This window comes from Polypterus senegalus, chromosome 11 (assembly GCF_016835505.1).
Source record: "Polypterus senegalus isolate Bchr_013 chromosome 11, ASM1683550v1, whole genome shotgun sequence".
Classification (NCBI taxonomy): Eukaryota; Metazoa; Chordata; class Cladistia; order Polypteriformes; family Polypteridae; genus Polypterus; species Polypterus senegalus.
This window is the reverse complement of record NC_053164.1, coordinates 89,694,318-89,709,943: the sequence shown is the minus strand read 5'-3', so window position 1 is coordinate 89,709,943 and position 15,626 is coordinate 89,694,318. Positions and strand designations below refer to the sequence as shown.

General features: G+C 35.4%; 1 protein-coding gene across 5 annotated transcripts in view; it reads left to right on the top strand.

Annotated features, from left to right (window-relative positions):
* The window catches only part of nsd3 (nuclear receptor binding SET domain protein 3), a 167,926-nt gene that overhangs the window by 72,896 nt on the left and 79,404 nt on the right, over positions 1-15,626 (top strand). For 3 of the 5 annotated variants that reach the window (XM_039769236.1, XM_039769238.1, XM_039769240.1), the window contains exons 5-9: positions 9,611-10,168; positions 10,791-10,923; positions 11,627-11,718; positions 11,829-11,874; positions 14,759-14,889. In XM_039769236.1, coding sequence (XP_039625170.1) covers positions 9,611-10,168; positions 10,791-10,923; positions 11,627-11,718; positions 11,829-11,874; positions 14,759-14,889 — 960 coding nt within the window. The remainder of the gene's footprint in view (positions 1-9,610; positions 10,169-10,790; positions 10,924-11,626; positions 11,719-11,828; positions 11,875-14,758; positions 14,890-15,626) is intronic. The other 2 variants (XM_039769239.1, XM_039769237.1) reach the window with 2 other exon arrangements.

The following is a 15,626-nucleotide window of genomic DNA, read 5'->3' as shown; positions in this document are numbered from 1 at the left end:
TTTCCTTTCTCAGATTTTTTGACATTTCCCTTCCATGTGGAGCCATTGCTGACAGCATGAAATGGGAAGGGCTTTTCTTTGTTAAGTAATGCCATTTTATAGTCACCTGTCTGCTGGACACCTCTTAAATGAATCATTAGACTCACCTGTGGTTGAATGCCTGTTAATTAGAATTTTGTAGTCTTAAGTGTGGCTTTTCTCCTAAGACTATAATTGGGGTGTACTCTTTGTTGCAACATAGGCTTGAATGAATTTGTTAGGAAAATCACTTTTTTGTGTGTGCAAATTAACAAATCTTATTTGCAATCAATGGCCCACATTTGTGGGAGTTTTTACTAGTACAGTATCTCATAGAAAATGTTGATACTGAAAGGAAACTATAGGTTTTCTGACAAATGTAGTGGGGTGTACTCATTTATGCTGAGCACTGTATATATATATATATATATATATCTATACTAATAAAAGGCAAAGCCCTCACTCACTCACTCATTCATTCACTCACTCACTCACTCACTCACTCACTGACTCATCACTAATTCTCCAACTTCCCGTGTGGGTGGAAGGCTGAAATTTGGCAGGTTCATTCCTTACAGCTTCCTTACAAAAGTTGGGCAGGTTTTATATCGAAATTCTACGTAATGGTCATAACTGGAAGCAGTTTTTCCCCATTTACTGTAATGGAGATGAGCTTCAACGCCGTGGGGGCGGAGTTTCGTGTGACATCATCACGCCTCCCGTAATCACGCAGTACATAGAAAACCAGGAAGACCTCAAAAAGCGCTGAAGAAAATATGCATTATATAATTGAGAATGCAGCGAAACAATAAGAAGCGAGTGACATATACAACCATATTGATGAGTTCTGCTACTTCGGAAACAAAGTACGGTGTAAACCTACACTTTAAATTAAGTTCATAGACAGGCTGCGCTGGCGTTTGTAATTTAGTGCCTGCCCATATAAGGCCGTCCGTCAGCGGCAATCCAATAGCAAACTGCCACTAAATATTCACGGGTTAAGGACTGTGCTTATGCAGAGGAAGATGAGATGGTCAGGGTGGTGTTTGACACAAACTCAGCGAAACTGCGAGAGAAAGTTTTAAGTGCCAGGACTAAGGTAACATTAAATACAGCCATGGACATAGCACCAGATGGCACCAGCACAGCTGGGAACCTTCGATGCATGTACACCGAAGCGGCTCACGTGAACTGGCGCAGTGCACAGATAAAAGGCAACAGTTCCAAAGAGCTGCTGAACAAAACTGAATTACACAATTGAAAAGGCAGCAAAAATATGAAGCGTCTCATACATACAAGCATATTCATAAATCCAACTACTGCGGAAACAAAGCACACGTTGGAAAAAGTCAATGTCCCGCTAAAGGAAGACAGTGTAAAAAAAACCCGTGCATGCAGTGTGTCAGGTCTCAGATAAAGAAGAAGACGAGCTGTTTATTGATGCAGTAAGGAGCGAATCGATGAATGAAACCTGTCATCTTTACAGCGATTGACAAACACGGAATGTAACTTGAACACAACACATCCTACAAATACGAACCTGATTGAAAGAAATAATGATAATCAAATCCTTGATGACAGCAACACTCAGTAACACTCACAAAACAAATACTGTATATTGACAGTCATGTTACGTTATTTTTAAAATGTTCCCTTTTCTTTTTCTACCTTTTTTAACACACTACTTCTCCGCTGCGCTGGGGTATATATATATATATATATATATATATATATATATATATATATATATATATATATATATATATATATATATAACCCGATCTACATACTCGAATAATGGATACTTTATTAGCCATCAGTGATTGTTTTGGTAAAGCCATACTCAGTGTATTCATTAGATGAGCGGTAAAAAGTAAGGGCAAGGGAGGATGACTTATTGAGGCATGCAGGCTGTAGTGCGTCAACTCTATCTGAATTGCGATCACATTTGAAAAAATATATCTTTTCAAGTTCTATTTAGTCCATATGTGTCAAACTCAAGGGCCGGGCCACATCCGCCCGGCGTGTAATTATATCCGGCCCGAGATCATTTTATATACTGTATTATTGTTATTAAAGCCGGGTATATGAAGCGCTGGTAACACAATAAACTACAGATCCCATAATGCAGCGCTTCAGCTGCCTTGCCGAACAGTTACCGCGTTAATCAAGTCTACCTTAAGATGCTGCAAGTTATTGCGAAGCTAGCTCACCGATGCTGAAGAGAAAAGTTGATTCTGAAAATAGAGCCTTTAAAACCGATGGGAGGCTGAGTATATGTTTACTGAACCCGTGTGTCTCATTTGTGGAGCTAATGTGGCTGTAATTACAGAATTTAATCTAAGACGGCACTATAAAACAAAACATCAGGGTAACCTGAAAGACCTGAATGCAATGCAGAAGATACAGAAAGCAGAAGAATTAAATAAGAATCTGACACTTCAGCGGACGTTTTACCGTGCACAATCACAAAGTGATTTCAATTGAGCTGCTTTTATGGGAGACACAACCACTTGCCCCACTTTCCCTATTACCAAGTAATGTTAAACCAAGTCGTCACTACGGTGTTCCCAAATCGCACTTTGCTGATAAACTGGCGCACTGAGTTTGCACGGCGCTTTGGTGACTTTGAAGAACAAAAAGTCCGTCTACATGCGGCTCGAACCTTGTGCATGTTTGGTAGCACATATCTGTGTGAGAAGCTCTTCTCAGTGATAAAGACTAACAAAACAGCACACAGGAGTCGCCTCACTGATGAGCACCTGCAATCCATCCTGAGAATCTCCACAACACAGAACCTCACAGCAAACAGAAACGAACCTGTTGCCAAAAAAAGATGCCAGGCGTCCAGCTCTAAAATGACATATGAGCAAAGACAACTGAATGATTTGATTTGTTATTGCTGAAAGGAACACATTTTATTTATATTTCCAGGTTTTGTTATGCAGCATGTTCATATTTGAATTTGTATAATTTTGACAGGATATATTTTTATGGAGAGCAAAATCTTTTGGGATATTTAAAATCTAAGTTTATTTTTATAAAATATAAAATTACATAAGAGTAAAGAAATTTGAATGTTTGTTCTTTTAATGTTTACTTTATTTCTAACTTGTATAATTTAGACAGGATATATTTTTATGGAGAGCAAAATATTATAAGTTGTTTAAGGTTTGAGTTGATTTATTCAGGAATAATATTCCTGTCTGTTTTTACCATTCCTACCAAAGATATTTCTGTCGACTAAATAAAAATTCCTTCTATTTAAAATTTAAATAGAACTTGAACAAATACGATAGTTCATAATATCCACGCAGACTTGCACGTAAGAGCGGGTGTCATCCGTTTTAACAAACAGCGTATTGCACTGATACGAAATAGCTGTGTGTGTATATATGTAGATATGTATGTATATGTATATATATGTTTATATATGTGTGTGTGTATGTATATATATATATATATATGTATGTATATATGTGTATATGTATAGATATGTATATATATATGTTTGTGTGTGTGTGTAAATATATATATATATATGACAACAACACTCATCACTCACAACAGTGACAAAACAATTACATTGACAATCATGTTACATTATTTTCAAAATGTTTCCTTTTCTTTTTCATTGCTTTTTAACACACTACTTCTCCGCTGCGAAGCGCTGGTATTTTGCTAGTATATATATATGTGTGTGTGTATATGTGTATATATACAGTTAGGGCCATAAATATTTGGACAGAGACAACTTTTTTCTAATTTTGGTTCTGTACATTACCACAATGAATTTTAAATGAAACAACTCAGATGCAGTTGAAGTGCAGACTTTCAGCTTTAGTTCAGTGGGGTGAACAAAACGATTACATAAAAATGTGAGGCAACTAAAGCATTTTTTTTAACACAATCCCTTCATTTCAGGGGCTCAAAAGTAATTGGACAATTGACTCAAAGGCTATTTCATGGGCAGGTGTGGGCAAGTCCATCATTATGTCATTATCAATTAAGCAGATAAAAGGCATGGAGTTGATTTGAGGTGTGGTGCTTGCATGTGGAAGATTTTGCTGTGAACTGACAACATGCAGTCAAAGGAGCTCTCCATGCAGGTGAATGAAACCATCCTTAAGCTGTGAAAACAGAAAAAACCCATCCAAGAAATTGCTACAATATTACGAGTGGCAAAATCTACAGTTTGGTACATCCTGAGAAAGAAAGCAAGCACTGGTGAACTCAGCAACGCAAAAAGACCTGGACGTCCACGGAAGACAACAGTGGTGGATGATCGCAGAATCATTTCCATGGTGAAGAGAAACCCCTTGACAACAGCCAACCAAGTGAACAACACTCTCCAGGCGGTAGGCGTATCGATATCCAAGTCTACCATAAAGAAGACTGCATGAAAGTAAATACAGAGGGTGCACTGCAAGGTGCAAGCCACTCCTAAGCCTCAAGAATAGAAAGGCTAAATTGGACTTTGCTAAAGAACATCTAAAAAAGCCAGCACAGTTCTGGAAAAACATTCTTTGGACAGATGAAACCAAGATCGACCTCTACCAGAATGATGGCAAGAAAAAAGTATGGAGAAGGCATAGAACAGCTCATTATCCAAAGCATACCACATCATCTGTACAACACAGTGGAGGCAGTGTGATGGCTTGGTCGTGCATGGCTGCCAGTGGCACTGGGACACTAATGTTTATTGATGATATGACACAGGATAGAAGCAGCCAAATGAATTCTGAGGTGTTCAGAGATATACTGTCTGCTCAAATCCAGCTAAATGCAGTCAAATTGATTGGGCGGTGTTTCATGATACAGATGGACAATTACCCAAAACATACAGCCAAAGCAACCCAGGAGTTTATTAAAACAAAGAAGTGGAAGATTATTGAATGGCCAAATCAGTCATCTGATCTTAACCTAACTGAGCATGCATTTCACTTGTTGAAGACTAAACTTCGGACAGAAAGGCCCACAAACAAACAGCAACTGAAAGCCGCTGCAGTAAAGGCCTGGCAGAGCATTAAAACGGAGGAAACCCAGAATCTGGTGATGTCCATGAGTTCAAGACTTCAGCCTGTCATTGCCAGCAAAGGGTTTTCAACCAAGTATTAGAAATGAACATTTAATTTCTAGTTATTTAATTTGTCCAATTACTTTTGAGCCCTTGAAATAAAGGGATTGTGTTAAAAAAATGCTTTAGTTGCCTCACATTTTTATGCAATCATTTTGTTCACTTACTGAATTAAAGCTGAAAGTCTGCACTTCAACTGCATCTGAGTTTTTCATTTAAAATTCAGTACAGAACCAAAATTAGAAAAAAGTTATATATATATGTATATATATATATATATGTATATATATATATATGTATGTATATATATATATATGTATATATATATATATGTATGTATATATATATATATATATATATATATACATACACACAAACTTTGAACAATCTAGTTCAAAATTTATCAGTAACTTGTAAGCACAAAATAAAGGCATTGGAGCAGAGATTGCAAAGGTTTTTTTATATAAGGAGTCAACTATATTATAGTCATGCAAGCTAGCAGAGTCACTATATGGAAATCATTGTGGAGTTTTCATTAAAACAAAAATGAATAAATAACTTTTTCTGTTTTGTCCTGCTTCTTCGATGATACAGATAAGGAATATTTTTAATATGCTTTCAATATTTGGGTCAAAAGGGTTTGTTTTAGTGCAATAAAGTAAAATGTGATACGATTCCTTTTCCACACTGCATTGCATATACATTTTAGAGGATTTTATTTTTCCAGTTGCACTCTGCCTCAGAAATTCCACAAGCTATAATCTTTCACTGCAACCAATCATTTAACAAGATGCTATTCCCTGTCTTTAACTACTCACTTGTTTATTTTATTTTATTTTTTTATTTTTATTTTTTTTTTATTTATTAATTTTATTATAATCAATACATAGTAATCAAGTTTTTCAAAAAAAGAATTATGCTAAGCACAGATCGATCCCCACCCTTGAGAGAGAGAGCAAGCCAAATGGTGTAAAATTTAAGGCTTGTAAAAAATACCTAAATCAACAAATTCTCTGTGCTTTATAAACTCATTTCAAAATATTACTGATTAGATCCTGCCATGTTTTGAAAAAGTCTGCACAGATCCTCTAACTGAGTATTTGATTTTTCCAATTTCAAATAGTATAACACATCGGTTTCCCACTGACTTAAAAGAGGAGAGTTTGGGTTCTTCCAGTTTATCAGAATAAGTCTGCGTGCCAACAGTGTAGTGAATGCAATCACAATTTGTTTGTCTTTCTCCACCTTAAGACCCTCTGGAAGAACCCCAAACACAGCTGTTAATGGGTTAGGAGGGATTGTGAGTCCAAGACTGTCTGAGAGGTAATTAAAAATTTTTGTCCAGAATAATGTTAATTTGGTGCAGGCCCAGAACATGTGACCCAGTGAGGCTGGGGCTTGGTTGCAACGTTAGCAGGTTGGATCATGCCCTGGAAACATTTTGAGAGTTTTAGTCGAGACAGATGTGCTCGATATATAATTTTGAGTTGTATAATTGTATGCTTTGCGCATATGGAGCTTGAGTGAATTCTCTGCATTGCTACTTTCCCTCCTTTTCTGATATATTAATTGAGAGGTCATTTTCCCAGTGTCCTCTTGGATCTTTGAAAGGAAGGGATTGTAAAAGGATTTTATATATTGTAGAGATGGAGTCTAACTCCTTGAAATTGAGCAATACTTTTTCCAGCGTGGATGAGGGTGCAAGATGAGGAAAATCTGGAAGGTTCTGTTTAACAAAGTTCCTGATTTGAAGATAGTGAAAGAAATTTGTAGCTGGAATGTTAAATTTGGACTGTAATTGTTCATAGGATGCAAAGACGTTGTCTATATAAAGATCTCTTAACAAGTTAAGTCCAAATTTTTCCAGATATTAAAACTGCATATGTTTGTGAGGGTTGAAAGAGGTGGTTCTTTTGCAGGGGTGCCACAGAAAGAAGCTTCTCCGTCTTAAAATGCTTTCTACATTGGTTCCAGATTCTAAGTGAGTGGAGCACAATTGGGTTATTAGTGTATTGCCGAGCCCCATACACTCACCCCTCAGATGGCGCCTCAATCCGCTTCTATTAGCTGACGAGAATTGTACTGAATTTATATCCAAACAAATCGAATTCTTTCTAGAGACAAATACATCCCCTGAGATCTCTGCAGGAATACTCTGGGAAACTCTTAAGGCCTTCTTAAGAGGACAGATTATCTCATATCTTTCCCACAGAAATAAATCCGAAGCGAAGAAAGTAGCAGAGATAAAAAGTAAATTACTAAAATAGATGAAGAACATGCCAGACTACCAAGCGAGACTCTACATAAGAGGAGGCAGGCTCTACATTCAGAATTAAACCTCTTGACAACTAAAGAAACCGAACAACTAATTTACAAATCCAGACATCATTATTATGAACATGGAGAGAAAGCTAATAAGCTTTTAGCGCAACAAATTCACAAGCAAGATGCATAGCGCAATCTCGTAATTACTAACACTAATGGAGATAAAATCATCGAACACAAAAATATAATGTACACTTTTAGAGACTACTATAAATCCCTATATACTACTGAGTTTAAAGAAGACAATATACAATCTAATGCATTTCTGGATAAATTACAGATACCACAAATTGACGCTTTTAGTGTGGAGGAACTCGATAAACCTCTGTCATTATCAGAATTACTGGATGCTATAAAGTCACTCCAAGGTGGAAAAGCAGCAGGCCCTGACGGCTACCCTGCAGAGTTTTACAAGAAATTCTCCGCTCAGCTAGCTCTCCTCCTATTAGCAACATTTACAGAAGCCAGAGATAACCAATCTCTTCCACAAACCTTTCGCCAAGCACTAATCACTGTCTTTCCAAAACAAAATAAGGACTTATTACAATGTGCATCATACAGACCAATTTCACTTCTGAATAACGACGTTAAAATACTCTCTAAAATCATAGCTAGAAGGATGGAGAAAGTGCTCCCCTCGTAATATCACAAGACCAAACTGGATTTATTAGGGGCCGACACTTATCTTCAAATCTTCACGCCTGTTTAATGTAATATACTCACCAACTAAATCAAACACCCCAGAAATATTATTATCATTGGATGCAGAAAAAGCATTCGACATGATTGAATGGAAATACCTTTTACTATTTTGGAGAAGTTTGGGTTTGGCCCGAACATTTGTGCATGGATTAAATTACTGTATACTAACCCAGAAGCTTCAGTTTGCATCAATAACATTTGCTCAGACTACTTTAAACTAGAACGTGGCACAAGACAAGGATGCCCTTTGTCACCACTGCTGTTTGCAATTGCCATTGAACCACTGGCAATACATTGTCGAAATACTGATCAGATAAAGGGGATTAGCAGAGAAGGACTGGAACAGAAAATCTCATTATATGCAGATGACATGGTACTGTATATATCGGACCCAGAAAATTCTGTGCCTGCAGTCTTAGCAGCACTCACAGAATTTCAAAAGCTCTCTGGTCTCAGAATTAATCTGAATAAAAGTGTACTCTTTCCGGTGAATTCGCAAGCATATAATATTAGATTAGACACCCTTCCTTTTATCATTGCAGAACAGTTTAAATACCTCGGGGTAAACATCACAAGTAAACATAAAGCTCTATATCAACAAAATTTCGTCGTCTGCATGGAAAAAATTAAACAAGACTTGCATAGATGGTCAACCCTTCATCTCACACTAGCTGGAAGAATTAACACTGTTAAGATGAATATTCTTCCTAAGCTCCTTTTTTTATTTCAAAACATACCAATATACATTAATAAATCGTTCTTTAAGCAATTAGATTCAACAATAACCTCATTTATTTGGAATTCTAAACATCCACGCATCAAAAGAGCGACCCTACAAAGACAAAAGGCAGAAGGTGGCATGGCTCTACCTAACTTCCAGTTTTATTACTGGGCGGCAAATATACAGGCGATAAGAACCTGGACACAAATAGAAGAACATACACAGGCATGGACCGCAATAGAAGTAAAATCCTGCAGTACTTCTTTGTATTCCTGCTCTGCGCTCCAATAAACACACGTTATCGGCAATACACTAATAACCCAATTGTGCTCCACTCACTTACTCACTTGTTTATTAAGTGTTTATACAGATAAGGTTATATTGTACCTGTAATACTGAGGGAGTACACTGACCGTTCTTTGGATATTTGGACACAGGTAAATTATTGGTTGTAGTTGGATTCTTTATTATATTAGTATTCTTAGTATTTATACCTTAATATTCAGGGTTTGAAATTATAAGTAACCAGAACACTATGCTTTAGAATTAACTATTGCATTTATATAGAAATGTTTCCATATGTATAAAAAGACAAAAACGGTAGAAATGCAGTGAACCTAAAGGTAATAATAACAAGGAATAGATAGTAGGTATGTAGTAAATATAAAGAAATTATTTTTGACTACAGAGGGCATCAACTGATACTTCTAAATTTTAAAGTATTATTTTTCCTTGTTAGCCTCATTGTCCTTTTCTTTATCTCCCAGCTTCTGAGGCCTATCCCACAAAGAGAGCGTGCTCAGTGGGATATTGGCATTGGACACGCAGAGGATGCACTTCAGATGACAAGAGAGGAAAGAATTGAGAACTATACATTTATTTATGTGGACAAAGAACCTGAACATTTCCCACCTCAGCCAGAAAAAAATAGTCAAGCTGCCAAATTGGATAACAAGAAAACACGTGGGTCTAGGACTGCAGCTAGCCCTCAGCCTGACTCTGTGACAGATGCAATACCTTCAGTTGCAGCTGAAGTAACTTCCACACAACCCAGTCCTGAGAACAGACGGCAACGCCCAAGAAGGCAGTGCACCTCAAGCACCACTGAGGAGCCACCGTTGCCGCCCCCATCTGTGGTAAAACCCCCCTGGAAGACAGCTGCTGCCAGAAAGTTGCTTCCCCCTTGTATCACCATGAAAAAAGTGAGTGTGGAGCTACAGCACTGTGAAGCTCTCCCTATGCCTGATAAAGTTCCAGCACCATTAAAAATAAAGGAAGAGGCGGAGGAGGAAGACAAATTTGAGCAGATGGATTATGGTCCACGGGTAACTTGACTTGCCTATATTGAAGAGGGAGAACTCTTTAATGTAACCTCAGATGGACATATGTTTGGGGAGGGGAGGTTTTCTTGGGTTCTGTTCTCTTTATTTTAATCCACACTGTATAGATGTTTATTAATATATACATCGGGTAGCTTATGTGATATACACTTGTATGTTTACCTTGCATTGACCTTAATATCAGTGAGGAAAATAAATGTATTATTCGGTCACTTTTTAAAAATGGCATGATCTTTATTCAAAAAGATAGATTATAAGGAAATGAATACCTTCATTATTATTTGAAAGCACCTCTCCATAGCTATCGTTTCATGAAATGGTGCCTGTCATCAAAGTAATATGCAAGTACTTAAACATCCCTCCTTTCCCTAAAGGTCAGAAGAGCAACACAAGGTAGGTGAGGTTAGCGTTGTACACTGCTCATTAAATTGTATCTTTGTCTTTTGATATTGGCCTGATGCTATTAGATATACATTTAGGGTAGATCTTTCAGTCTTACAGTTTACTTATGTAGCCCTCCTTTTGTTTTTGTTAATATGCCAAACCTCAAAAACGAATGTGCTCTTTGGACAGTAGTAATAACCATTCAATTTCCCACATTTTGCAGGTTGCAGCAAGTAAACCTGAAGTTACATTGAGGGAACAGGAAAAAACTATTGTCTGTCAAATGAGCAGGAGGAGTGAACATAATTTAGGACAACATTCCATGGCTGTTGAAACTCCACCAGGTGCTTATTGTGGTAAATCTTTATAATGTGAAAATAATTGCCAAAGTTTTCAGGTTTACAATCATTATTATGTTCTTAGAGGCTTTTAGGAAGCTCTCGGTCAACCCGGCAGATTTTAGTACTACTATGTACATTTACCTGTAATTTAACAGTTTACAAATGTTGCAAGTCATGAAATCGAAAGCTTTTGCTTTTGGCCAATGTGAAATAGTCTCATTGCGTAATGTTGAGCTTACCTTTCTCAATGAAGTATTTTTTGATTAAAACAGTATTGGCCTCAGTGAATTAGCAAGGAATGCAAAATTTATTAAAGAAGGTTTTGAAAATGAAGTAATAATATTGAATCTCAGTAAAGGGTAACAAAATAACAATTTTTACATTTTTTTTTATCCTGTGTAACTGAATGAATATTTGCATATTCCTGCATATTGTCTGGATATTCAGAAATCCAAAGATGTTTGTTCGGTTTTTACTGCTTTCATCATTGGTGCTTCAGTTACAAGTTGATTCTGTATATGAAATATCAATAAGTAAATAATTTTCATATGTTTGAGAATTTTATAGTTTCATTTTTGAATTATTGTGAAAATCAGATTTAGACATACATATGTTTTTGACATTTCAACCTCATTGATCAATGTGAATTGTCTAAATGCAAAGAAGAAGAAAAACACATTTCATTTGCATATTTTCTGTTTCCCCTGTTTATCCTTAGAAAGAAAACAGCAGAGACGATCAGTGAGAAGTCGTTCAGAGTCTGAAAAGATTGCTGAGCCTGTACCTAAGAAGAAAGTTAAGAAAGAACAGGTAGTTTACTGAAAACAATAAAGAATGTTGATTCTAAACCATTGCTTACTCTTAATTATTGTTTGTTACAGATAATTAATGCGATAATTATTATTTTTTTTTTATTTTAGGCAGAGACCTTGCCCCAAGCAACATTAAAAACTGGATCTCAAAAAGGTAATTTTGTCTTAATAATTGGCTAGTATTTTTACAAAAATCTAAGTAAATTAGATTGAATTTCTAAACTTTATCATAACTTAATTCTTAAGTGCATTTTTTCATTACAGAGGTAAACATTGTACATGTAAATGTGAGATGTGAGGTTTTTATATATGAATATGAAAATTACAGGCAGTTTTTGTGAATTTTTAATATATAGTTTTACTATATGTGCTAAGGATGATCTTTAGCTGCTGACCAACACCAAGTTCTTGGGCAGTGGATCAGTTCATCACACCATTATCTTAAGTAACAATTTAAAAAATATAACATTTAATGAAATTCTTTAAATATTTGAAACTGCATTCAGTGCAGGATGCTTCTATATCTGTATGTCCTTTATATCACAGGACTTTCCTCAGCCATTATTGGCTTCTTTATGCGTAACTTGTTATGAATTAAATCAAACCCAATTTTTCTGCAGTCACAGAAGCAACAGAAAAATCATGTAAATATGATCTTCACATATCTCTGTATTGTACTGTATGTAAATACAGTATGTGTATACTCTTGTGTCCTATGTAGGATACGTGCTTTAAATTAGAAAATCAATTTTTATCTCTTATGTAACATTACAGTTAGAGTAAGTTGTTTATACTCACTCAGCTTTAATTATTTTTAATACTCTGAAATCTTTGGAATCCAAATCAACATAAATGTTTACACCATCTTAGTGTCCTAGTAAGACTGATGTTCTTTACTAGTGTACTTTGTGAAAAGTATGGACAATTTCTTTAATGTGTGAATCTGCTCTGTTTTCTGTGCAATCATTAAAAATTGTTCTTGCAAACCAAGAAACACAATTGTGAACATCATATACCATCTGCTGTTATATTCTATTTTTTGTCGGTCCATACCATACTTAACATAGTTTCTTGTGCAAAGGAGGTATTTTTTAATGAAGCAAAGAAACAAAAACTATAATTTCAGCAAGATGTAATATAAAGAATGTGCCATTTGTTGTACTTTATTTTTTGGCTATATTTTATGAAAATTGTCTTGATTAAGTTTGGGTTGTGTTATGGCTGAGTGATGAATTGGTTTGACCTTCTATTTTACCATCATAACCCAAAAAAAGTGGCAAAGAAAAACAAACTATTAAATACTAAAGAAAAATATCACTTAGCATGTCTTTAACTGCTCAGATTGACCAGTTGTTAAGGTAGCAACATACCAAAGCTTGAGTCTTTAGTACAACAGAGGTATAGGCAATTTCCTTGCCATTTCTTAAGTCTAGAAGTCATGAATTCTAAAGGACAAGTAGTCAAGATGTTAAAACTCTGTGATTGACAGACAAAGAGTAGTGTGGGGTATATTAGTTCTGTTTATATCATCTTACTAAAATATTGTTTGCAAGAATTGGTCCATTAAACCGATGGTAAAAATGCTATATAGATAAATGTATTACGTTCAGACTACTGTCTCTGTGGATTTTTATTCTAAATAGCTTCGGAATCATTAAGTCATTTTACCTTTTATTGATCTTGTTGTTTAAATATAAATATTAAGATTTAGCTAGTATGTTTTCTTCTCTTATTTTTCTTCAGAAAAGCACAGCAATATGATTTTATGTTTATGAGACATTTAGAAATGTTTGTGGTTTTGCTATAGCTTAAAATGCTTCACATAATTGGGTCTTTTCTAGTTAACTTAACCCTTTTCTTGGAGATTACGCTCTTAGTTGTATGCAAGTAATAACAACTAACAGCAAGTGAAGCAGACACCCGGGCAAATGACACTAAAGGCTGAAAGGCTGTTGCTAATTCAGTGTCATATTTGTTAACATGCTTATTAGTAAGTAACTGCTTCAATATGCCTGAAGCAACAGGAAAATCATTCTTTTCATTCATCATACAAAATTAGTTTTGCAATTTTTGGATTGATGCCAAAAAGCAGAAACTGAAAATTACATCTTGCTTATTTAAAGTAGTCCCGTTATAAGAAGAAGTTGGTTAAAGCGAAACCATTCACCTATAGTAGGCACCAAGACTAAATTTGAGTACCAACGCATTAAACAACACAATCCCCTACATGCCCTATCTCTCTGTAACCAGAGAATTCTGCATTGCCTTCAGTTTTAGATCTTCATTTTTAGTGTGTGTCTGTCTATATGTTTACATTTAAAAGTTTACATAATCTCCAATACTCCAAGTATAAGTGTCTTTAAATAGAAACTAAACCTGTTTGAAATTTTAGCAAAAATGATGTATGTATGCATAACCATTTAAAGTGCAAATCACAGTGGCATACTACACTATTTATTATATCTGCCATGCACTACAGGCTCAGTTTGGGTAACTGTGGATGTGTTAATGAGTATACCTTGCAGTTAACTATTCCTATGTTCAGACTTCTGTCTCAGTTCTATAGGAATATGATTAATCTCTGTAATTTTTAAACTGGATTAAGGATGTTCAGTGATAAATCTGCTTTTATGCAAAATGCTTTGAGACATTGCTAAATGCATTTTTTTAAGTGTGTGTTTATTCACATTTATTATTTTTATAAGGCTTTATCACTAGGGTGTTGTACCATGTTAGCCATTATGGATGTAGTGAGACCTCAAGCAAAATGACACCTTTCATTGGCTAACTAAAAAGATTACAATATGCAAGCCCCTTCCTCGAAAGCTTACATATTGTAATCTTTTTAGTTAGCCAATGAAAGGTGTAATTTTGCTTGACATCTCACTAAGGCTTTTTCATTAAACTATATTGTGTTTGAGTACTTCATGTTGTTATTAACAAACTCCTAAGATTTTCAAAGAAAGTGAAACAGTTTTTGTAATGGTACTCCTGCCCTCCTCATGTATACTTGATATTTTTACATATGTACTTTTTAGGTGCTAGTGAAATTTCTGATTCTTGCAAACCTTTAAAGAAAAGGAGTCGAGCTTCAACAGATGTAGAAATGGCTAGCTCTCAGTACAGAGATACATCTGACTCTGACTCAAGAGGTCTGAACGACCCACAGGTAAGAGTGGGAAACACATGAATCCTGTTATACTGTATTTACAAATTGTTCTGGAATGTTGCAAGAACTGTAAGTTTAAATTCAATTTCTTTTTAAAGTTATACAGGCTTGAGAAGATATTTTTAAGTTACTCCTCTGTTGGTCTAGTGACTGGGGCTTTGAGCTGTAAACCTCCAATTTTGCCAGTTCACTAGACATCCAGAAAACTATATACAGTATTAATATACATGCATGTATAAATGTGATTTTTATTTTGGTGTTCTTGCATGTATATTTTCTACGTTGAGGCTTAATCTTCAACCAACATTATAGAGATCATGACAATCTTCTTAAACAAATAGCACACATTAGATTGTTTATTGCTTTATGTTTTTCTGAGACTTTTGTTGAAAATTTCAAGTCAGAAGATGGTAAAGCTATGGGTGCCTCTTGCATAGAATATAATTGGCATCAAGTATTACAATCAAAGAAATAAGATTCTAATGTGGATTTGAAGAGCCATATACTTTTAAAAGAAATTAGCAAAATTTATGTATGTTATATGTTGAAGTGCATCACAACCTAGTCAAAAGACATTTCAGTGGACCTCAAAATAACTGTTGTTCAAGTTCATAAAACTAATAATTATTACTTGGTGGAAGATCAGATCACATTTTAGGAGCAATATGACAGAAAGACTTACTTCATACATTCCATGGCTGGCTTTTTCCAAGTATATGGAGTTTAGCACAAATTGT